This window comes from Pleurodeles waltl, chromosome 5 (genome assembly GCF_031143425.1).
Source record: "Pleurodeles waltl isolate 20211129_DDA chromosome 5, aPleWal1.hap1.20221129, whole genome shotgun sequence".
In the NCBI taxonomy this organism is placed as follows: Eukaryota; Metazoa; Chordata; class Amphibia; order Caudata; family Salamandridae; genus Pleurodeles; species Pleurodeles waltl.
Genome location: NC_090444.1, coordinates 1502245399 through 1502271164, shown reverse-complemented (window position 1 = coordinate 1502271164; position 25766 = coordinate 1502245399). Strand labels below are relative to the sequence as shown.

General features: G+C 46.1%; 1 protein-coding gene across 1 annotated transcript in view; it reads left to right on the top strand.

Annotated features, from left to right (window-relative positions):
* The first annotated feature begins 12772 nt into the window (after nt 1-12772).
* LRRC1 (leucine rich repeat containing 1) overlaps nt 12773-25766 on the top strand; it is a 361772-nt gene continuing 348778 nt past the window's right edge. Inside the window, exon 1 of the mRNA XM_069235791.1 lies at nt 12773-13387. Coding sequence (XP_069091892.1) covers nt 13229-13387 — 159 coding nt within the window. The 5' untranslated portion in view covers nt 12773-13228. The remainder of the gene's footprint in view (nt 13388-25766) is intronic.

Genomic DNA, 25766 nt, shown 5'->3' with positions numbered 1-25766 from the left:
ACCTCCTTACATAGGTAACGTAACTAGTCTTCCTTGAATATTTCAATCCTCTCTAATCCCAGGACTTCCTCAATTAGGTCTTCTGCCTCTAGTCTGAGCCTGGTCAAATTCAGGGCACTTCCTCCATTAGGATCTCCTTGAGTACTACTCAATCTCTAACCATTCAGTTAATTGCTGAGCTGAGCTGTCAAATCTTGTAGCGTAACATTATTGTGGCTTACACCTGGCACTTGCAATAATGTTAGATTTGGGGTTTCTGGTGTCACCATGCTTGGATTTGGACCTATGTATGATCTCACCTCATTATCTGGAGGAGTCCTGAAAGGACTTAAATCAATTAACGGACCTGTTCTGTCAAATGTCAGACTCATGGGAGTTTGTCATTCTTGCATTTGTGTTGTATCTCTCTCTTTCTATACTCAGATTCAAAGATTTCTGCTCACTGTCCTCGTTATTTCCCTGGGTGAACTCCGGTATCCGAACCTAGGGTAACTGGTACTGACACTGCATCTGGGCTTGGTCTGACATTTGGGTCTCGTGGGAGCACTATTCCTGTATTCTGGTTTGTCAAGGTGAACATTTCTGTCTGTCATCCTGTTATTGGGTGTATCTTGGAACTGTTTGTGACTGTATCGGGACATCAAGTTTGGGGTGGACTCTACCTGAACCAATGTTGTCCTGTCTGTACAATCAAGTTTGCTGCAGTATCTATAATGGGTACATCAGGGTAAATTCTGGGACTATCCATTTGCGGCATAGGTCTTTGAACTGCCGAAGTAACTAGAGATTTATGGCTAACCTGTATCTGGCTCTGGGTTGATTCAACTCATATCAGGGCTGTAGGAGCTACACTGGTGTTTGAACTTCTCTCATGTGGTGGGGGACGATTTCCCAATAACCGTAAAATGAATTCATTATCATCTGACTCTTCATCGTGTGACTTCCTAGATTCTGTGGCTTTCTCTTCTTTGTCATTTGAAGGATATGATTCCCTCTTTCTGGAGCTTTTTCTAGCTTTGTTCTCCTTCTCTTGTGTAATTGCAGGAAACAACTTAATTCCCTGTAAAGTCTCTGTTCTCCAAAATTTCTGATCACTATCCCATCTAGCCTCTGCTGGTGTCTTTTCAGCTTTTCTCATTCTTCTCTCGAATTTCAATTGCTGTTGCTGTCTAGCCACTGGTTCCCAAATTGCTAATGCTTCGAATTGTGCTGGTTTTGGAGGAGGTTTCAAATCATACAATACTCTCCTCAGATTCTCTAGGATCCTCAAAATAAATGTTCCATGGGCAGGAAATGCTAAGCTCCCATTTTTCTCTGTCACTTTGCACCATTGTTTCAGCCCAAGACAATATAGGCGGGTGTACCTTCTGGCGCTGAAATTTCTCTGATTCTCATTGGAATATACGTATCTCCCCTTAGGGCACTCTTTAAAGCTTTGAAAAATGTAATCTTCAGTTATTTTACTCTATTGTCAATCAAATCAGGAACTGACTTTCAATCCCAAAATCCTTTTTGCCGACCTTCTTAACCAATTGCGCTTCACGGTTGACCGGCCAATCCGTGCGTGACCCTTCTCACTAACTGACCTATCCCAGCGTGACTCTAATGAAGTCACACTCATATCTACAGCGGCTGACAAAGTCTTTGGGCTTATCCTCCTAAATTCAGCCTCAACTAAAACTAATGCAAAATTACTGCGAGCACTAAACAAAATCAAAACCCAATTTGTCTGTTTACTACAAGTAGGGTAACACAATCACTTCAGAAACCTTATGGATTTTTCACTGATGGCCTTTTGCTCTGGCAGCTACTCTTTCTTTCTCAGTTTCCCTAATTCACAAGCAAAATTCGACCTACAAATTTCACTCTCAACTGATCAGTGGGTCTGTCCTGGTGCACGTAGGACACGCCAGATCTCAGTCAAAAAACCTTTCATTTACTTTAACACACACTCTCGAGTTTGTCAATCACGTCCGTTTGACCTATTAAACCAGACAAATTACAACAATAAACCAAGTGTCTCATACACTTTTCAATATACTCCGGACTCTTAGGCCTCGCAGGGCCCATATACCAACAGCCACGTGGAAAACTTTTTAGCACAACGCGCCACACACATGTGAAGTTTGGCGACTTCCCTACTCTCACACTTCAGAGTACGCAAATTCCTTCAACAACTTAATTTGAAGTATGCAAACTCCTTCAACAACTTCATTTGGAGTATGCAGACTCCCTAAACCCTCACAAACATCACAATTTACCTGTGATTTGCATAAGCTGTGCAAGCGCAAAACCTATTCCACTCACACTGTCACTAGAACGCCAAGAACATCCTCAAACAATCATTGGCAAGCTCCAAGGTTCTGGGACCGTCATTCTAAGTTCTTGAGGACAAACTTTCTCTCCACTTAGCATCACCAAGTCCGAAAATCTTAACATTCACCAATTTCTCTTACCCAATCTGCAAATTATTTTTTTCTCTTCAGGGGACTAATCATTACCCCACTACCATATCTGGGGACTAGCTATTTCTCAAGGGGAAACTTTTGTGGTGGTTTCTTAAGGAGACGCAATCATGCACCATGATCCCTTTGGCCATGAATAACCACACCCTTCTTGTAAAAGTTAGAATGTTTATTTCCCTATATTAACAATGCTAATATCACATAACTTAGTCTCGAAATCAAATGATATACATACAGAAACAACACTGATTGACCAAATCTTCTAAAGAATCTCAATTTAACCAAAGCATGATTTATTGCGCACTCTAGAGTTAGAGTACAAAACAATAACAAGAACAACTGTGCAACAGAAATAGCATACATTTAGATTCAGCAACTGAGTAACAACAATTATTTATTATTAGCAACCTGCCAGCATTTAGGGTCATCCCTCACTAACCTTCTGATTATCATAGCATGTTTGGACTTCATGCAAAATGTTTAAGTCAACACAAATTTAGAAAAACATCTACCTATGGCTCTATCAAATTAGCGGTTGGTACCTAGGAACAAGAAGACAAATTACTTCAAAACAATAACATTTAGTATACCTCGGTATGGTTCAGCAAGCTGCGACTGTCTTCATCAATTGGACATCTGTTAGGTCAGCATCAGCATCGGACCATGAAAGGGAATGGTTTAGAACAAGGGACTCTAACCTATCGAAACCATTTTTAAAACATAGTCCAAAGGATCAGCATTCAGCATCAGAAGTTTAAGCAATAAAGTTAAAGATAGAATTCTCTAAGTAAGAGAAATCAAATAGGAATGAGCACGGAAGGTGAGTATGATCAAAAGGTGCGCTTTTACTCTGTGCAATCGGACTAAGTTAAAATCATCTAAGACACTTTCCAAGTTGCTATTGGTCAAAGAATCGTACGTTTACATTTAGTCCAATGAAGGTAGATCTTCAAATCTAAGATATAACTAAACTGTCTTTCACATGACTGTCGATGATTGGCTCCTCTTCTCCTGAACCCATTGTTGGACTCGTGAGATAACAATTTTGTATCTCTCTGTCCTTCAGTCAGTGCATCCATTGTTAGCTCCTGGGAACATTGCTTTCTCACACACTAAACTTTACATTGTATCATTAACTATTACACGATTTTCTAATAAGCAATTCTCATGGGAAACGAAAACAATTGCTAGCATTTGGTCAACTCAGTGGAAAAGAACAATTCACATTTTAATTACTTCCAGCGAACATTTTCTCACAGCATTATCTTAACAGTACTGTTTAACATGAGGCTGTGCAACTAGTCCCAAGATCTCCCTAACTTAAAGCTTACAGTTAAAGCAAATACATAATACTTAATCATTGGTATAACATACTACCACATTAATCTAAACATGAGCACATCAAGTCATTTTAATAAGAAATTAATAACGACACTTTGTGATTACTAGTTTCCAAGTTGTGCATTATTTTCTATATTAAGTCAAATTCTATGCAGATTCAACATTCAGAATACATGAATATGTATTAGTAAAAATTCAGCGTTCACACATGTAAGCCTTACTGGTCATGCAGGGATGATGCATGTCGGGGCACAGCGGGGCCAGCATAGCAGTCAGGCAGGCTGCTGTGCGCGTGGGTGAAACACCTTGTTGCCAGTGTAGCAGCCGGTTCACTGGGCCACGTAAGGTGGCAATGCCGTGGGTCTGCGCTATAAATAACTCACACGCACTCACTAGTGTGGTTTGGTGCTGAAGACTCCGGGCAGGCTTCCCCCATTTATTTATACCCTCTGGCCGCCCCATCCAGAGGAAGTGCTCATCATGCATCTGGGTCAAATAAACAGCACAGCATCATTACAGTACAGTTCATACGCCTGCAGTTGCCTCTTGGAATTTAATGCAAACACTCTAACAGTGCCTGGCGGATACCACAATATAATATTAAAATTAAAAACAGAGCAAAAGTGCAATATGCACAAGAACATATCACAACAATCTGTCCCATATTACATCGCCGGGCGTTAATAAGCGCTGAACTTTGCTTCTGATTACTAGATATTCCCATATGTATGAGCAAAGGCTGCCCCCGTAGGGGGCTCGAAGGGCCGGCGCCATAAGGGCTGCCTAAGACCCGAAAGAACCGGTTAAGCTGGTTTTTGAAGCCCCCCTCCAGCCCCCCCAGGACCAGCAGGTCCGGGGAGAGGGCGCGAAAAAGTGGGCCAATGGGGGGAGTTGGAATTATTCAAACCCCCCAATGGTTTGCCAAGAAGGCCCCCCCAAGGCGACAGGGGGCAAGGGGGAGACATTTAAAGAGCGCAAGGTCGGCCAGGTGGGCAAGCAGGTGACCCACAGTGACGCGCTACCACGACCAGAGGAACAACGACGACGGAGCAGAACTCTACCCTCAAGACCAGACGCGACCTCGTCGAAGCCCAGTAATAAGCTCCCATTTTCGTGTTAGCTGCGCTCGCTTGCCATCGAACAGGGGACCGCCCGGCCGGGCGACGCGACCCTGCTTCTGGCACAACGGCCTCTGTTTGCAAAACTTTTAGTGAGCCAGCCGTACCCGCCGGATCAACGAACAGGGGACCGCCCGACCGGGGACGCGACCCTGCTACTGGCGCAACAGCCACTTTAACCAGCCATGCTAACACCACCGGGTGAGCCGAGCACCTGGTCGCCGCATCAGAGCAGCGGCAGACCACGAAGTTTGACTTTCGCCGAAAGGTGCATCGAGTTCAGTCCAGCGAACAGGGGACCGCCCGACCGGGCGACGCGAAACTGCTGCTGGCGCTGCGGCCTCCTGTGACCAGCCAAGCTATATTCAACAGGTGAGCCGTGCGTTCTGGTCCGTCCTTCGCGGGAGCAGGGGATCACCCAGACAGCCCAGCATAAAGGATACTTGCTCGGCGAAGCACCCTCGGGGTGGCACACCCACCTCTTACCTGAAAAGGCCCCCGAACTCCGGCTCCAACCCACGAGGTGTTGCGCGTTCGTCGTCAAACGCACTTTGAAATTCTGGGAAAAGGACGAGAAGTCGCTGGTGCTGCACGCAGCTGTGTTCAGGGCGGCAGAGGCGTGCATCTAAACAGTCTCGCCCGAACGTCCGGCACAGGCAGTTCAAAGAATCGCCTGTAAGGAGGACCGCCCAATACGGGCGACGCGACCCCACAGGTCAGCTGTCTTGAGGGCGGCGGAGGCGTGCATCCAAGGAAACTCGCCTGAACGGCCGGCACAGGTGGTTCAAGGACTCACCTGTAGGGGTGACCGCTCGATTAGGGCGACGCGACCCCACAGGTGTTTTTGTGGACACGCGGCCGGCACCAAAACACAGCCCAGGGATCTTAAACTGAAAAAGGACTCACCTTATGGGGCGACGTGACCCCGTGAGTGTTTTTCAAACTCCAATTCAGTGAACTTTGGACGTGGGACCGCCTACTTAGGGCGACGCAACCACGCCCAATGAGCTAAAAAAAATCAAAAAATCTATTAACTAGCAAAAAAAAAAAAACAGAGAAAGAAGCTAAAAAAACTGCCACATTGCTGTCAAAGCACGCGGCAAATACATCGCAGCTGAGGTACAACAGACACTCAAGCAGCCGGGGCAAAGCTGCGGAAAGGCGAGTACAAACCCCAGGCTTCAGCATGGAAGAAGATCAAGTGGTAGAACAACAAGATGACCTTGAAAGGATGCTGGCGCAAATGAGGGCAGAAGCACTAAAGCGTGGAAAAGACTGGCTGCACGCAAAAATGGAAGAGAAGGGAGAAGAAAGGCAAAGTACAGACATTCCCAACCCAAGCGACTTCCCCCTGGTGATCGAGACAAACGACAGACGGTCACCCCCACCCCCTCAGAAACCAAACAAGCGCCAGAGAACAGAGGGCAAACCGGCAAAGAAGACACCCAAGAAAGCGAGGGGGACGGACCGGCCCAACAGGACACCATCCACCAGGGAAGCGGCGAAGACCAGCATACCGCACACATCAGCAGAGGGTGAGCATATAAGCGCAATAATTAAAAAATGTTTAGAATCATTTGCACCACTGCTGTTGAGAAGGAGCGGTGCAGGGCTAAGCTTAGAAGGTGCAGAGAAAGGGGAGAGCCAAAGGCATGCGAGAAAAAGCGAACAGTAAGGTGCGCAGTCAAGTAGGAAAGAACAAATGCCCCAAGGGGACCCCACAGCAGCGTGGGACACAGCAGCAAGGGCAGCAGGGAAGGTACTAGAACCCCCCCGGCGGCAGGGAACCCCCCAGAGTCTTACGTAAGGCCATCCCTGGGTCCCCCGGCTATGACAACAAGAGCTGCTGGCCTGGCAACAGCCATCCCGCTAGCAGTAAAAGAAAGAATATGGAGAAAAGAATTCATAGACATTTTCTTCCTGCCAGAAATCCAAGTGGAAGGGCTTTATCTTACTATATGCGACAAGAAAGAGGAGGATAGGAGAGAGAGAAAGAGGGCCAGGAAAGAAAGGAATTTTGAGAATTGGCTGAGCGCTTTCAGGATAATGGCTTGCGTAATAGTAGAGAAATTCCCACGCTGTGCGGCGGACCTATGGTTGTATGAATCAAAAATACATGAGGTGCACCGCCAATTCCCGGGGGATGCTTGGTTAGAGTATGACAAGAGTTTCAGACTGAAATTGCAGGCACACCTAGAAATGGAATGGAACGAGGAGGACGTATCCAGTTACATACACAAGATGATGGTGGTCAGGGAGGTTAGCTCCTGGGCTGGGGGGGGGGGATCAGCCCTTTCAGAACACACAGCCCAAGGGGTAACATGAGAGACACAAAACATCCCATAGGTACAAACACTGGCACAGTGGCAAAGGGCAGGGCGACAAAGGAGCGCAAGCAATCTGCTGGAAGTTCGAAGCAGATGAGTGCACATGGGGGCAAAGTTGCAAGTTCAGACACAGCTGCTCATCATGCTGGGGGGAAACACCCAGCGTCAGCATGCAAGAAAAGCAGACACAAGGCAGATAAAAAAGATAAAAGAAAGAAACAGTAGTTCAAGGCTGACAACAACCCTAGTGGCCAACCAAAGGACATGGAATCTAGCTAATTTCCCAATCAATACCAAATTCTTGAGGAAGTTAGCCAATGAATACTACAATAAAAAAAGACGCAGAAACATTAGTTAAGGGATTTGAGGAAGGTTTCAAAATCCCCGTGAGAGGAAAAATAGTAGGGGGCGCCGGAAGGAACTTGAAATCAGCCACTGAACACCCACAGGTAATTTGCCAAAAAACTGATAAAGAATTGAGGCTCTGGCGCATTGAAGGGCCCCTAGCTGCCCCCCTCCCAAAAGATTTGATCATTTCCCCACCGCGGTGTGGTTCCCAAGAAGGAGGCTGGCCAGTTCAGATTGATACATCACTTGTCATTCCCAGAAGGGACATCGGTAAACGATAATATCCCAGAAGAAGCCTGCTCGGTAAGTTACGCCACAGTAGATGACGCCATTTGCATGATCAAGGCAGCAGGCAGAGGGGCATTACTGGCAAAAGCGGACATAGAATCAGCTTTTAGACTACGGTAAACGATAATATCCCAGAAGAAGCCTGCTCGGTAAGTTACGCCACAGTAGATGACGCCATTTGCATGATCAAGGCAGCAGGCAGAGGGGCATTACTGGCAAAAGCGGACATAGAATCAGCTTTTAGACTACTGCCGGTACACCCAGAAAGTTTCTACCTACTGGGTTTCCAGCACAATGGACAAGTGTATGTCGACAAAGCCATGCCCATGGGCTGCTCCATCGCATAAGCATATTTTGAACAGTTCAGCACGTTCCTAGAATGGGCTTTACATAAGAAACACCCAGCGGGAGGGAAAATGCACTATCTGGACGATTTCCTGTTTGTGGGAAAGACCAGCACAAGTGAATGTGCCAGCTTACTGAGTTCTTTCCAGACTCTGGCAAAGAACATGGGTGTTTCCCTGGCTGCAGACAAGACGGTAGGCCTGACAACATCCCTAGTTTTCTTTGGCATTGAGCTAGATTCAGCTACAGGAACTTCAAGGATACCAGAGGCTAAGGTGGGGGAACTAAGGGAAGGGATCAAATCCTTGCAGGGCAAGCAGAAAGCTACCCTCTGGGAGCTACAGAGCATGGTCAGTAAGCTTTACTTCGCGACCAGGGTGATCCCAGCAGGGCGAGTTTTTGCCAGGCGGTTAAGCAAACTTACATCAGGTTTGCGCGAGAGACACCACTGTGTTAGACTGGGATCAGCGGTAAAAAGAGACCTCACCATGTGGGACACCTTTTTAAAGGAATTCAACAGCCGGCTCATCTGGCGAGAGGGCTGGATATCAGCCAAGGAGATTGCACTGTATACTGACGCCGCAGGCGGTTGTGGTTTTGGGGCCATACTAGGCGCGAATGGTGTAATGGTAAATGGCCAGACAGGTGGTACAATTTGGGGATCACCAGAAGCATCACTTTTCTAGAGCTAGTCCCCATAGTGGTAGCCATGACAGTTTGGAAGGGCCAGTTGCAGAACATGAAGATAACTTTGTGGTCAGATAACCTAGGCGTGGTCATGGCCATTAACAAGGGGTCCGCATCCTGCCCGGATACGTTAAGACTGTTGAGGTGTCTAGTGAGCCTTCAGCTCAAGGGCAACCTGGACATCAGAGCAAGACATGTCCAGGGTATAAAAAACTCACAAGCAGACGCTCTCTCTCATTCCCAGATGGACAGATTCAGGAAGCTAGCCCCGGAGGCAAGCCAAGTGATGACACCCTTTCCAGAAAGCCTATGGGATCTGGCGGAGCCGACCTGTCAATACTAGTGCATAATGCACTTAAACCAGAGACACATAAAAGGTATGCCAAATATGCCAGAGCTCCATGGAACTAGGGGGACTGGAATCTCTCAGTGACTCAGCAGCAACCAGAGCGGCAGTAGAACATTTCATTAAGTGGGCATACCAGCAGGGAAAAACGACGTCCTGGGCACAGGCGCACCTCGCAGCTGTAGCACATTACTCCAAACTACAGATAGGCACAGACCCCACAGCATCACATTACATCAGAACAGCAATGAAGGGTTGGAAACGACTTGAAGGTCCTAAAATGGACAACAGGCACCCTATAGATTTCAGCAAGCTGACCCAGCTAATAGACGCATTGGAAACGGTGACAGACAACCCTTATGAACTGGGCTTATTCAAAGCAGCTTTTTCCACAGCGTTCTTTGGGGCTTTTCGCTTAAGTGAGCTGGTCGCCTCAGCGAAAATGCTGGGGGGTGACAACTGCCCCAGGCAGACGACTGCAAGTTAGAGCCCGACAAGGTACACCTTTTACTAAGGCGGTCAAAAATGGATCAGCAGGGCAAGGGTACACGGGTAGTAATCAAATGCATAAGTCAAACAAAGTACTTCCCAGTCTGCATTCTAAAGGACTATTTAGCTGCGCGCCCTGGGTTGCCTGGCCCACTGTTCAGGCACAACAATGGGGAATACTTGAGCAAATACCAGTTCAAGGCAGTCATGAGCAAAACATTGAAGGAAGGAGACCTGGCCCAAGCTAATTTTGGATCCCACTCGTTCCGGATAGGGGCTGCTACAACAGCAACAGCATGGGGCTTAGAAGAAAGCACCATCAAAACGGTAGGCAGGTGACGATCCAAGGCTTATAAAGGTTACATACGCCTTCATTTGATGTAGAGGGAATTGTTTGTGATTACATTAACTGGTGCAACACCCAGGTCTATATGAGTGATTGGGCACTCCTTCGTGTCCAGGCTTCAATCATGGTGGAACCAGAACGTCCATACGTCCAAAGACAATCAGATGGTGTGGTTTCCCAGGTATGAAATGGGCACAGCTTGCGCAGACAATACATAGCTTATTAGAAGCTGCGGCAAGACACCCTGACATGATAATTATACACCTCGGCGGAAACGACCTAACCACAGTGGGTCGAAAGGTCCTCCTGAGTGAAACCAGACAAAACTTTATTATCAATGACAAGATGGTGCGGGAACACCACTATCATCTGGTCAGAAATTATCCCCAGAATCCTGTGGCGAGGGGCCACATCAAACAAAGCAGTTGACAACTCCAGACGAAAGCTGAACATCGCGGTCGCCAAGTACTGCAAGGTGAACGGGCTGGAGTGCGTACGCCATGGCTTGATCCACCCCAGGCGTCCAGAGCTGTATGCACCAGACAGAGTACATCTATCAGCAGAAGGGATGACCATCTTCTGGTCTAACCTGGCGGTAGGAATGGATTAACCAAGCAGCAAAAAAATAAATCTACGTAAATAAATATATATTAGGGGGGGGGAGCCGCCCGGAGACGTAAGCCTCTCAGGCAGCGTGGCGGAAATTAAGGAAAGTTCTACCAAAATGGACCGTAAGCACACCTAGTAAGGTGGTGTGCAAATAAAGGCCACTCACCTTGGTTGGCCTCCCTTCACCCTGCCGTAAGGCATCCCCAGGTGAGTGGCCTTTATTTGCACACCGCCTTACTAGGTGTGCTTACGGTCCATTTTGGTAAAACTTTCCTTAATTTCCGCTTGCCCCTTCCATTTTGTCTGGCATTGCGACTGGATGCTCTATCGTTGGGGTAGTAGGGTGGTGTTCCTTCTGGTCGTGGTAGCGCGTCGCCGTGGGTCATCTGCTTGCCCACCTGGCCGACCTTGCATTCTTTAAATGTCTCCCCCTTGTCCCCTGTCGCCCTTGGGGTCTTGGCAAACCATCGGGGTTTGAATAATTCCAACTCCCCCATTGGCCCACTTTTTCGTGCCCTCTCCCCGGACCTGCTGGTCCTGGGAGGGAGAAGGGGTGCTTTAAAAAGCGGCTTAACCGGTTCTTTTGTGTCTTAGGTGGCTGTTATGGCGCTGGCCCTTCGAGCCCCCTGCAGGGGTGGCCTTTGCTCTAACATCCGCACTTCACTCACTCCAGAATTATTGCACTTGTAAACAATATGTACGCATTGCAGTGTCACGGCACTCGCAGCCCAGACCCGCCAGGTCGAACGGCAGGGCACAGGTACACGACAGGTAGTGAGTTGGGCCTAATCCACAGAACTTGAACCTATCCCCTTCAAGAAACATGGTAAAACTAACACTGTGGAGTGAGCCCCCTAGAAGAAACTAAATGTGGGACTGCCTACAAACCGAAGGGCGAGAAGACATGACAAACGGAGGCCAGGACTCAAAGGTCGATCAGTCAATGCTATTTGTGCAAATATGATTGATTATTGAACTCAGTTTAGATGTATTGATCTCGATACATGACTAAGCGCGATGATAGCATTGTCTGAAGTGTGAATTAAAATTGCATTAAATTGAATGCTCGCCGAACCAAAGAAATAGAAATGTAATACTTCACAGGCGGTTACCCATTTGTAAAAATCAATAAAAGCGGCCATGTTATATCCACTGTTAAAACTGTGCCACGTTACTTGTTTTGTCAGTACACTGCAATGAGTACATATTGTTTACAAGTGCAATAATTCTGGAGTGGGAGAAGTGCGGATGTTATAAGCCTGTACCTGAGTGTCATTTGAAATGACATTGTGGCGATGACTCTCCCACGCTTTCCACGGGACTAACGAACCTCTTATTTGTTTACTTGTGCCATTCCGAAGGGAATTGTTGCATTATTGAATGAACGCGTAGGGTAGTGTACTTTTCCCACTCCTTCAGAGCTCATTAGTGCCTGCTGGGAGGCGGACGCGCTAGAGCTGCGGTGTTTGTGTGTGAGTGGGTGTTTCTCAAAGCAGAGAAGTTTTGGTGACTTTGCAACCGTAACAAGGACAAGGTTCGGAAATAACTGCGGCAAACGGGCAAAGTCCAGTTTAGCGAGAACTCGCCTCGTGCATCTCCTCCATCAAGTACAAGGGCGTACACAAGTTCGACTAATGGAGGGTTGTTTTCTGACTCTCGGAACTGTGTGAAAATAACAACGGGTGGTGGTTTACTTGCTAGATTTTCTTTCTGTTTAGTGAAATGACTACGACGAGGTTGTGTACACAGAAGGTGTGGTGTTGAGTTCGGTGTAATGTGTCTGGGGAAAGGTTATTTTATAGATCGCCCAGTTGGATTGTGTGGTTCTGAGACCTAGGAAGATATTTCACGTTTATGGTCGATATTGTAGCGTTATGATCCCTGTGTAGAAAAAGAGTATCCCGTGCAAGAGCCTTTATAGGACGAGATCCAGTATAAAGGGTCATATCCAGGGGACTCGGTCTGTTTCGAAGAAACTCCGTGGCTGGCCGCACGCCCTCGGCTTCCTGGCTGCGCGGGAGCGCCCGGCGGTGACTGGCAGCGGGCGGGGAGGGCTGATCCTCAGTCTCGCTGCCCGGGGGTCAGATACCAGAGCCGGGAGCCGTGACGTCAGCCAGGAATGAGGGAGATGGGCGGGGAGGGGGCAGTGTTCCGGGTCAGCCCCGTTCAGCAGGAGTGAAATGTAACGAGAGTGAGGACAAAACATCCAGGGGAAGCGCAGCCGGTGTTTTCGGGAGCCAGTCTCGGGGGCACTCACCAGACGCGCAGCGGTCGCCGAAGGCCCGGCGGGAGGCCGCATAACCAGGGGCCGTGTGGCCGCCGCCTGGGGCGAAGGGCTGCACCGGGAGCTTGGGGCTCCCGATGCTCGGTCCCGGATTGGGGTTAGTAGTCTGGGAGGCGCTGCTCCCCACGAGACACTGGGGGCCGGAGACGCCGCGGCGCCTGCACTGCCCCGCCGGGAGCCCTCCGGACCGCGCCGCCTCCTGCCCCGCGGGGCGCTGCTCCGGACCGGGGCGGGCATGTTTCACTGTATCCCCCTCTGGCGGTGCAACCGTCACGTCGAGACCATAGACAAGCGGCACTGCTCGCTGCTGGCCGTGCCCGAGGACACCTACCGCTACAGCCGCAGCCTGGAGGAGCTGCTCCTGGATGCCAACCAGCTGCGGGAGCTGCCCAAGGTGAGGGGGCGGGGAGGGCCTGTCTGCCCGGGGTCAGTCACCTGGGGAGGCCCGCGGGGCTCTGGCCTGGAAGTGCCAGGTGAGGCCCGTGATGCTGAGCCAGGGGCCACTACTGCTTGACAGAAGCGGGGCGTTAGAGAGCCCAGCAGCCGGCAACGGTTTGTGTCTGATGGGAGAGTGACAACTGGAAGGTTTGGATTATGAAGACATTTTTTTTTAACGGTGGTTCAGGGGCTTTACATTCAAATATGCTTTCTAATATTGTACGGCTGTAAGGGGGCATTTGGGCTTACAGAGAGCAGCAATTAAAACTCAAACAGGTTCTGGAAAAAAGGCACCTTAGAGAAATAAAGAATGCCCAGACAGTTGTGCCTTATCATCATCACTGCCCCCTTGAGTTTCTCATCCCTACAATCGGGAGACTTCCAAAGCAGACAGAATAGGAGATTCAACCCGTAAGCCTTAAACTTTTCCAGAGCTGGCAATTAGATTGGTTAAGTATTGTGAAGTCGGAGTATTAGACTTCCTACTTTAAAAGCAAGGAAGCGAAGCAGATTTTTCTACAGATAACGAACATCTTTGTTATAAACTGGACTTTATTTTGCTATTCACAACATTTTAGTAGTTTGCCTATCAAATACTGCACCCATCTGAAGGCCTGTTAATAGTAGGGCCAGACATCTGGCGCCCCTGGCTGCGGTGTCAAAGCATCCTTGCTTGTGTCTCCAGGCTTAATTGAATGAAGGCGTTTCGCATGTATCTGGTCCTTCTACTGACTATCGATGTTTCATTCCCTTTGTGCCTTTCTATAGCTTGCCGATTTATCTTACCGAATTCAGGTTTTTTTTCAGCCATTAAGACTAAACATACTGGAACTTGCAGAATCGTACCTGCTCTGTACCTCGTGCAATTACACGTCCCAGCATGCTAAGTGCTTTAGACTGGAAAACAGTCTGGTAAAGAACCACTCTCAGGCAATGGCCAGTTGATAGCTATGAAAATGATGCGAACTTTTGAGCTAGAAGGTGCTCAATCGGTATATGAGTTTTTTAGACCATGCAAGACAATTCAGTTTTTATTTTCCTTTTTCAGTTCTTATTTTCCTTTTTCAGTTCCTAAATCAGCTCCGTATGAGTTATGTAGTCTCTTTTGATACCCTGATAAGAGTGTACGGAAAAATACAATACAATACAGAATGATAGGTGGTGCAGGAGGCAGGAATTAAGAAAAAAATTAAGGTAGTTGAAGAGACAGGTCAGTCTAGTGACTGACCTGAACAGGATTTCCAGCCAGGCCACATCTTCAAGCATTTTTCAATCTAAAGGCTTACCTCTCGCATGTCCATTTTGAAGGTCGGCTGAGTTCAGTTGGTTGAAAAGATGCAAATCAAGACTACTGCCTTAAGAACACATTAGGTTGGAATGAATGCCAGTGTCCCAAACATGTGCAATCGAGAGGTATGGAGGTGGAAATCTGATGCACTCTTCTTTTCAATATCTTTATGTCGGAGTCAAAAAGAGACGAAACACTTTGCGATTATGTCGTACTTTAAGCGTGTGCCATTTACCTTTCGTATCATGACACCAGATATAGACTTTGCAGGTAGCTGTTTGCACATACTAGACTCATTGCTTTTTACATGCTGGGGCACACACGGATCCCCTTCGTGTTAACAAGGAGATTAAAACAATACTGTAAACACCAATAATTAATACCGGAGAAAATATTTAACTCAATAAATGCAAATACTTAATTATTGTACACTATAATGTGTTCCATCATTACTTGTAATTACATGAATAGTCACTAAACCAACAGGAGTCGTCGTGTCGGGTTTGCACCATAGATAACATTGCAGAGTTTTCACTGAAGGACAACTACAAATACTACTTTAGCATTAGTATATGTCCATAGCCCAGAGAGATGTGCCACTCAGCTACCACCGCACAGACACTTTCTGTAGTTTTGCCCCTCTGTATGGATACATTCCCATTCTTGCTGATGTGTCTGCACCCAAGCAGTCAGTGGATGGGTAATGAGATGAATATGGTAGGGTTTATGGTATAGAATTGGGCTAATGTCAATACCCATTGACCACTTCAATCAATTGCACCTTCCAGATCACATCTGAGGATTGTTGGTGCACACCTATAGGACGTGCTCAGAATACCACACTCCAGTGCTGACTTTGTAAAATTTTAAGTGCAGGTCCCAAAGATTTTCCTAGGAAGCCCTCTACCAATGCTGTAGAATTCTGGGGTTGCTGAATACCAAGGCTTTTTAGTTATGATTCTACCTGACGCCTCTTCTTCCTAGTTCTTCTTAGTCCATCCTTTCTTCTTCAGTCATTGTTTTCTTTTCCTTATTCGGGGGAGGGTGGAATTTTACAAAATATCTACATGCTCCTGGGCCGCGATTTGTCAGAAATCTCTCTGTCCTGTAAAGAAAAACATCACTTGACCATCTTGATGCCAAGCAGTGGGGTGACAAATTATGGCAGGGTTCTCAATATATTAAAGGTCTGATAGCCTGTTAGGCTACACAGTAGATCCAGAGATGGAATTTCCGCCAGTCTGTGTACACCCTCTAACTTGCATGTTGAAGGGTATTCACCAACTCCTTTTCAATCTCCTCCTACAATTAAAAAAGGTTACAAGTTTACTCCTGAAGAAAGCAGGAGTAAACATTTTTCAAGGGTGGGGGGAAAAAGGGGATAAATACAGGGTGAATTTTCAATTGTTCAGCGGATTTTCGCTTGAGTACATTTAAGATACCAACAACATGCGTATACACGTGTTTTTTTCTTTGATAGATCACTTTCACCTTAGAGTTTCTAGGTGCTGAAATAACTGATATTTATTGTTCTCCAGGTCATTGCTCCTAATGCTCTTGATCTTGGAAAGAAGTCTCTAGGGTGGAATTCGCACGTGTGACCATGTATTCACTCGTGCGAAAATGACAGCTATAAAACTTTGCTAGGAGTACAGTTTCCAAGCATACTTTGGTAGAACAATTACAAATTTCTGAACGTCGTAGATCTGCACGAATGCAAGAGCATATAATGCAGGTACACTTTTGTGTCTTTCTTTAGTAGTTGGGACCTTGGCTTATTTGTTTTCATATTGCCCGCAATAGCTTTACACCAATTGTCCCTCATTTTTTAAAAATATTGGCATGTATCAAACACATTTTGGTGGTTTAGAGAAACGGTACATAAAGTTGCATAACAGTTTAGCAAAAGGCTATTTCAAGTTGGATTTTTTTTTTTTTTGGTGTACGTTTTATTTCGAAAGCTAAAAAACACTTATAATGCTGGCAGTCTACTACATATAATCAAGCAGCATTCTGGGAGCATTACAAGTGGTATCAATCTGTTAAATTGTGCAGATGTACACATGTTTACGAACTGGAACCAGTCAGTAATGCAGGCTGAGCTCACTACATTCCCTTACAGCGCTGGCCCTAATATTAAAGGTTGTGCATTAATGAATGACCTATAACAGTTTAAACCGTATATATGTGAAATTCTCATCTTGCCCATTAACAGATCTGTACTGTAAACTGGCATCTACAGGGTTTGTGCTTCAAGGGGCTAGGTCTACTTGTCGGCACAGAAATTGGGCTCTATAAAAGACGCTCACATTGAGCGACAATCTGAGCTTTTACATAAAACTAATAATGTAAACGGGGAAGAAAGCACAAAATAACCCTTGTTTTACTTGATGCGAAAAGGCCTTTCAAATAGTTGACTGGCGCTGAGTAATGAAAGTCCTGACCAAGACAAAAATGAGCCTGACCATACAAGAACTTATCCAGTCTAACTTGAGGTTACCATCAACAAAAGTAAAAATGTATGCACGTTTTCAATGACAATATCAATAACAGGTGGAACAATGCAGGGAGGCCCGTTGTTTCTCCTGATTTTTGCTTTCTCCATAAAATTCTTGGGACAGAAAGTCCTTAGAAATCCCAACATTAAACGAATGAGCATATGCCATAAAGAACATCAGTTTGCACTCTTCTCCAGTGACATCCTCTGCTTTATCACAGAACTGCAAGAATCTGTTCCTGCTTTAATGATAGTGTGCAACCTCTTTTCAGAGGTCTCGGTATTCAAAATAAATCGCATAAAGTCACAAGGCATGGGAAAATCACACCCGATAAATGAATGCAAAATGCCATTGATAAGCAATGGATATACATGGATAAAGTGAACCACACAATAACCTAGGCATATACCTACCATGTGAGGTTTCTGAAGAATATCTTTGCTGTATTCCCTCATTCTTCTAAACATTATACAAAAACCTATACACATGGCTAGAAATAACCTGGATGTGGAAAACTGCAAGTGTAGTTTTTTTTTCTTCCATGATTCTTCGAAGACGGCAATAGGCCATATCTAAATAAATAAAACTTAATATTTGTCTGGAAGGATATAGCTCCAAGAGTTTCTAAATAAACACCATTTTGTAATACAGGGGAGGGAGGACCAGCATTCCCCAATTTAGAGACATACATTAAAGTGCTTTACTACTTCCAGCATTGGATTGTAATCATAATCCGGGCACACACTATGAATACAAGTGAAACAAATGTTTTGTCCTATCCCTCTACACCTCTGATTATGGCCCCTACCTTTAGCTCGATCTGGGAACACAAGCCTCTCATTATAGACATTGATTTTTCTAGAATATTGGCAGCAATAGAATGAAAGACTGAAGCCAACACATTTTCCTCCAAGATGAAGGGAATTACCACATTCTTGATTCTAGGGTTGATATTGGGATGGACAAGTCATCTTCATGGTAAGAGGCGTGTTCCACTGCCCTGAGTGCCCAACTGTACTGTTGTCAGGATTCCTAATGCTGATTTTTGTTGTCATCGGCAAACCTGGACCATGCGTGTGCTCCATGTGCTATAGTCCTGTTTCACACATAGTGGTCTTGGGCTGGGAGGGCACTCAAAGCGCTACCTTCATAGTGGTGGAAGGCTGCCACCTTCACTGAGAGCTAAGCAGCACCGATGCAGTGGTGGCAGAATAGTGCGTAATGATCAGTAAAAGTGAACGGGTCCTTTTACCCTATGTCACTGGAGTGAGGCCTACAGACTTGATCACCTTTTTAAATTCAGCTGCTGTGTGGTTAACTGACCCATAGCCTACAGTAAGTAGGCATGGAGTGCTGTGCAGTACAGGAGTAGTGACTGCATTTAAAGTATTTGTGTCAGGAAGGGTACTGTACAGGGGAACAGCAGTACCATGCGATACATGTGTGGTTAGTGCATATGGTGGCTGTATGTATACCTGTGAGGAATACGTTACAGGAGAGATGCAATGCTGTGGAGTGTGTGCAGTAAAAGCATTAGCTGGTTGTATGTGTGTTTGTGAGAAGTACAATGCACAAAGGGTTGTGCAGTGCACGTGTTAAGTATGTGTGTGCTGGCAGAGTGTGTGTGTTCACAAATAGTACATCCTGGTACAAAACAGAAAAGCTGCAGCACTGAGCAGTGGCATGGACTGAATGTGTAGGCTCAATTTATGTCTTTAGTGGCACAATGCAGGAAGGTAATTTTGCTGTACGATAAATGTGCTGTGGAAGTACACTGAGTGCAAGTGTGCTTGCAATAGTACATTAAATGGGGGACTCTGGGTTCCATTGTGGGAGGCCCAGGCCTGCCTGTTAAAGACACGAGGTGTAGAGGAATCCCCCTTTGACAGAATTGTGTGTTGCTGCATTTTTGTGAGCTGGTTGGAACGCACTGTGGGAAGGGAGGAAGAGACTCCCGCTTTACACTTCAAAATTATGTTCTTTGATTCAGTGATAAATCAAAAGGAAGAGGCCTGGACACATCTCAGGAAGGAGATTGGACTGATAAGGGAATAATAAAGAATAGGTCTAGGAGGCCAGAATTAAACTTTTGATGCACATTTTACTGCGGTTGACATCCAGGTGTGAGTATTTCCTATTGTGATAGACAGCCTTTCAAGAGGGATGAATAGAATGGGAAATGTACACTTCAAACCCCAACATGAAACTTCAGACTCAGACCATAAATCACTTATGGTGTCTTGAAAAGTACTATAAGAAGGGGAGAATGAGACCCCAAAGTTTGTCATCTGCCAAGCAGATAGGTGATGGGGAAGCTCTACAAGACTTGACCACACTATGAGCCCAGGTCTTCTAGTCCCCCTGCTGCGTAAAGGGACATCACCCAGGAAAACACCGCCTGCTCTGCAGTACCAGCACCTGCCTGCTTGCCAAGACCAATGTGCCCTGTGAGAAAGAGGGGAGCGTTTGATGGAGTAGGATGAAGTCTGGAGCCCTACCAAGAGGGCTCCCTGTGTGAGGATCGGGCTGTACACTGATCAGGTTGTTGTCCTTGTGTAGGATTGTTTTCGTAGACCCTCGTATATCAGGAGAGGACTGCCCTAGACTGAGCCAGGATCGGCACTCGCAAGTGCCTGACCTCCGGGCACCTGCTGCCATGCTGAACTCTTCCATACTGTAGGAGTAGGTAAAACTTGAACTGTAGGTCCTGGTACACTAGCTGCTAAAGGTGCTGCAGCATCATGGACACTTTTGGCTAATTCTTGTGAGTCAAAGGAGAACTCTGGAGTGCGGCCTACTAGTGATCATTCCCTGGATGTGGTCACCAATGAATGGGGAATAACCCCAACCACATTACAAGGAAGAGTGTGGGACAGGGATTTGCCTGACAAACACTAGAGTCCCCACCTAAAGGGGATTGTTATTACTTATGAATGTGTAGTGTTAGAAATCAAACACTGTTTTTAAAAAAATATATATTTTTAATATAAAAGCACATATTTGACTGGACATCGATGTATTGACAGTACAGTGTGCACTTTGAGTTATGAGTCATGTTTACTTACTGTATCTACACTCCTCACACCCCCACCCCCTTTCCCAGGGAGCCTTTCAGTGCTCATCCACAGCTACCACTGAGTCCAGTGCAGAAGGGGTACTTGACCTAGTTGCTCAGGATTCATGGTGGGTCCGGTCAGAGGCATCAGAAGTAAAAGACCTCCTCCACCATGGTTAGGCTCGGTGGCCCTCTGAAAGGGGTTCTCACGCTGGACATCTTGAATGTTGGCTTTAGGAGATGGAACCAATCTAACCACTACTAGGAAATGTAGTCCTGGAAGGAACACTTAGGTCAATTGAGAAGCTATATAAACACCTAGGCACAATTTGAGAGGCTGACTTTGATTAACTCAATTCATTCATTGGGCAAATACATGCCAAGTGAGGGAGTTAGCGGGCAGGGAAAAGCCACAAATGGAAGCAGTGTTTGCAAGCAAAGATGAAAGAGGATCATGCACCTTTATTGCCATGTAGGTAATTCACAACCTTTACATAAACATAGCTATATAACCAACTAGGAGAATGATTTAATTGTCAAGATTCCAGAAGAGACTTTGATATAATATTGCGCTACAGAAACTAAGTCTTATGTCTGCATACAGAAAATGCATATAAACTCGAACAAGATTGAAAGCAATGTGAGGTAGTCACATGCGCGTTGGAAAAACAGTGGTGAGATAGTCCTGTTTGAGCCATCACAGGGACCATCCTCCCTCTTCAATATTTGACTCGGATATCTGGCAACCCGTTCGAGAATGGCGCTTAATCTCTCACACCTTCAGCAGGCAAACTAATAACCAATTTATTGTAGGCAGTCAATAGCATGTTTGGAAACTTCAGACTAGTCTGCCAATACATCCGTGGGTTGGGGATAGATGCTGTTAATAACTCGTATGAAAGTAGCCCGTGTCTCGATTGATTGATTTAAATAGAACAGTTTCACAAAACAAAGCGGTGTACAACGCAGAAGAATGTGCAATCATAAATACCTATGACATTTTTAACGGCAAATCAAGTTTACTTGTAACTGTGAAAGAAAAAAACCTAGAAGTTTTGAAAAAAAATATTGAAGAGGAGGGGAGAACGTTTGCAGCTTAATCTTGTGACTGGTGTTGATTCCAAATGAAAGAGAACATTTTTTACTTTTCTTTCTGGTTCACAGGGAAATTACTTAAACATTACAGGATGGTTAGGTTTTCTACAAGCACGTGAGTAGTATGGGCAATCCCTCATACAGGGACGTTGCAGAAAGCTGTAATTTGGTTTGTAATTTCTCATAAATAAAAAGTAATGAAAACCTCCCTGTGGAAAAATACGGATGTTTTTATTTATATTCAAAATGAACAGAATGCTGAACAATGCAAACATTCACCCCCAGTCACAAAGATCTCGGTTTAATCTATTGTTTTTTTTTTTTTTTTTCACCAGCCACCATAGTTTGTATCCAGCCATATTTTACCCTGTTCCCCATGCGAACAGTCCAGCCCGAACTGCCAAGCCAGATCCTCCCTGGACCGGAAACAAGCATCTTAGGACCGGTTTCAGGGAATTACCCTTCATCAGCAAGGCTAGTTTGCATCCAGTGGTGCTGTGAGCACGGGACCTACGTCTGGGCATACCCTTCAATCAATCAATCAATTTATAAAGCACGCTACTCACACGTCAGGGTCTCAAGGCACTGGGGAGGGGGGGTGGAGCTATTGGTCGAATAGCCATGTTTTGAGGCATTTTCTGAAGGCCAGGAGGTCTTGGGTCTGGCGTATTTGGAGCGGTAGGGAGTTCCAGGTCTTGGCGGTGAGGTAAGAGAAGGATCTTCCTCCGGTGGTGGTGCGGTGAATGCGGGGGAAGGAGGCGAGGGCGAGGCTGCGGAGCGGAGTTGGCAGACGGGGGTGTGGAAGGTGAGTCTGTCGTTGAGGTAGGCCGGACCTGTGTTGTGGAGGGCTTTGTGTGCGTGGGTGAGTAGTTTGAAGGTAATCCTCCTCGATATGGGTAGCCAGTTTAGCTCTCTGAGGTGGGCAGAGATGTGGTTGTGGCATGGGGTTACAAGGATGAGTCGGGCGGAGGCGTTTCAGATGCGTTGCATTTTCTTTTGTAGTTTGGCCGTGGTTCCTGCATAGAGTGCGTTGCCGAAGTCCAGTCGGCTGCTGACTAGGGCTTGGGTGACTGTTTTTCTGGTTTCAACGGGAATCCACTTGAAGATCTTTCGGAGCATGCAGAGGGTGTTGTAACAGGAAGAGGAGACTGCATTGACCTGCTGAGTCAAGGATGATGCCCAGGTTCCGTACTTGGGTGGTAGGGGTGGGGGCGGCTCTGAGGGAGGTAGGCCACCAGAAGTCTTTTCAGGCAGAGGGGTTACTGCCGAGGATGAGGACCTCTGTTTTGTGTGTGTTTAGCTTGAGGCGGCTTGATTCCATCCAGTTGGCGATGGCGTGAAGGGCCTTGTGGAGGTTGTTTCTTGCTGTTGTGGGGTCTTTCGTGAGGGAGATGATCAGCTGGGTGACGTCTGCATAGGATACTATGTTGATGTGGTGGGATTGTGCGATGTTGGCGAGGGGAGCCATGTAAACGTTGAAAAGTGTTGGGCTGAGGGAGGATCCCTGGGAGACGCCACAGATGGTTTTGAAGGATTCGGACAGGTAGGGCGGAAGGCGGACTCTCTGGGTTCTGCTGGAGTGGACAGAGGAGATCCAGTCGAGGGCCTTGCCGCAGATCCCGGTGTTGTGGAGGCGTGTTCGAAGGGTGTGGTGACAGACTGTGTCGAAAGCTGCGGAAAGGTCCAGAAGGATGAGCGCTGCGCTACCCTTCCCACTTACGGCGACAAAAGCAAAATGACTAGATGATGAACTGAATGCTGAACAATGCAAACATACGCAGGGTCAAAACTGATTTCCATATGCCTGGGTTCAAACTGAAATGGCAAGGCAAGCAAAAAAAAATGATGGATTAAACCCAGATCTGTAACAGGGGTGAATGATTTGCTCTACATTTCTGCCATCATCTGTTGTTTTTGTATTTGTTGTCCCAAGTGGGAAGGGTATTCCCAGACGTGGGTCCTGTGCTTGCCATGTGACTAAATTCAAGCTAGCCTGGCTGTTGAAGGGTGATACCCTGAAACCGGTCCCAGGATGCTTGTTTCTGATTCAGGGAGGACCTGACCTGGCAGTTCGGGCTGGACTGTTACCATGAGGAACAGGGTCAAGACTGATTTGAATATGGCTGGGTCCACACTGGAATGGCGTGGCAAGCACGAAAAAACTGATGGATTAAACCCAGATCTGTGACTGGGGTTGAATGTTTGGTTTAGTCTGCATTTCGTCCATCATCTGTTGTTTTTGCATTCATTTATATTCAAGCATGTCTAAATAACAGAAAAAATGTAATCTGCATTGTAGCAGACAACTTTGTATACATCTGGTGTTATTGTATCCTGTTGTGATATTTGAAAGACGAAAGGCTGGGGTGCTCCTTACTGTGGGGAACAGTCGCTCTTTCGACTAATTCGTGAGCAGACACATTGAGGTCTACTGAAGTTGAAACCAGCTAAACTCCATTGTTAGAAGGGGCGTTCTCTCTGGAACTGTGGTTTATCACCGTTCACTAATGATGATATCTTGGAAAAAATAAATACAAAATGGTCAGCGTTTTTTTTTATCTTATGGTTGAGATGTTTGTGGGTTACACTTAACTTTATCTCGAATTTTCTGTTTGTGGTTATTTCTTGACTAAAAGCTGCGGTAGTTATTGGCTGCTTTTGGTTTTGTGCGCCTAATTGATGTGATCGTTCAAGGTGGACAGGGTGTCACGGGAGCCCCTGTGACTGAGCCCGCCCTTCCTGCGGCCCCCATTCAGAATCACGGACGGTAAATGCGGTGGGGGAGGGACGGTGGTGGCAGATTTCGGGTCAAACTGACCCCTCACAATATTCCGCAGGGAGGCTCCATCGTTTGACGTTACTTCGTTGAAGGTGAATGAAAAGCAGCCGTTTAATTTAACATTGTTGTCAAATGCACAGGAAACATCATAAGTTTAATTTCACAAGCGAACGCAGCATCATAACTGTTCATTGTAGCAATAGTCCATGCTGATCTGTGATTTTAAACAACCTCTTCAGACTGACTCGGTTACAGTGTGATTCGAAAAATCGATATTGATGGATGGACAGCCCTCGTCCAGTGCGGCTTCACTTAATGAGCAGCCAACATACCAGAGACGGGGTCTCTTCTCGGCCACCCCGAGGGAGTTCGACGCTTATTATGTGGAGCAGAACCTCGTGGATGCCTCTGCGCTGAATTACTTTTATTAGGCTCCGGAAAGGTTACTGTTTAATTTAAAAAAAAAAAAAAAAAAAAAAACATTTACTTTACACCCACTTACATTGTAAAACGTACTGAATATTTCAGGTCCGAACCTTCTAGGCTTAAATCACGAATTATACATTACAGACCTAAATATCGACACATTTCACCTAAAGTAGTAAATGCGTTGCGTCTTCATTCATTGCAAGAGGCATGCTGCTAATTCTGCTGGTCAGTTTCGACATGAATTTTTAATCTTTTAGGTATTTCGGAACAGCGGGCACGCTCTCCGCATTGGTTTGGTGTTACTGTAGTTAGTTATCTAGTAGAGCTATTCCAGCCCTCTTCACTCATGTGTTTGTCTTTGGCGTTCAGTAATATTGGTCCCTTCTCATCTAGGCGCTGCAGTCTTCTTTTAACATTAGTTGTCCGAGATCGAGCTTCACAACAACTATCCTTAAATTTGCATGTATCAGTCCCAAAAAAGGTTGTCATTTTGTAAATGTACCACTTCGAGTTGTAAGTCACTTTTATCTTGGACGGATTCTGGCTATTGGACATGCATAAGATTATCTGCAGGAAAACCTACGATGATTGCATGCCTTCTTGATTATTGTAAACCTTAGTCGCTGGTAGTGAGGTGCAATCTTTATACAGTTCGGATCTTGACCCAGGCCTTCATATAACAATTTGAACATCAAGTTGTTGGACGTGTGCTGAGAATACCTGTTTAGCTAACAATGTATATCCAAAAAATTCATAGTTAGTCACCAAATAAGATGATTTTTTTTCTTTTCGGGTGCTCTGATACTACATCTGATCATCTTCAAAAGGCTATTGTTATTTTGATGTCTGTAAATTGAGAGTGATGGTGATAAACGAAAATGCAGCAGTATTGTAAGACACTTGGTATGTCACGATGTTCTACCCTGTCCTGCCCACCGCTTTCATGGGGAACAGAATTCCCTAGTTTAGATCCTTCCTTCTCTAGACACTAGCAACTGGTTGGTGTAGTTAAACTTGCAGGACACTTATTAACCCTGTCCTGCAGGCACACCAGTGCTACCTGCTGTTCACTGTGGTCTGGGTGCATTTTCAGTTTGCATTGCTCCCAAAAGTGATGGCAGTGGTTGTAGCACACCTTCGGAGGTTGGGGCTACCACTCTTCCCTCTACCCCGATGATTGGCAACTGCAAG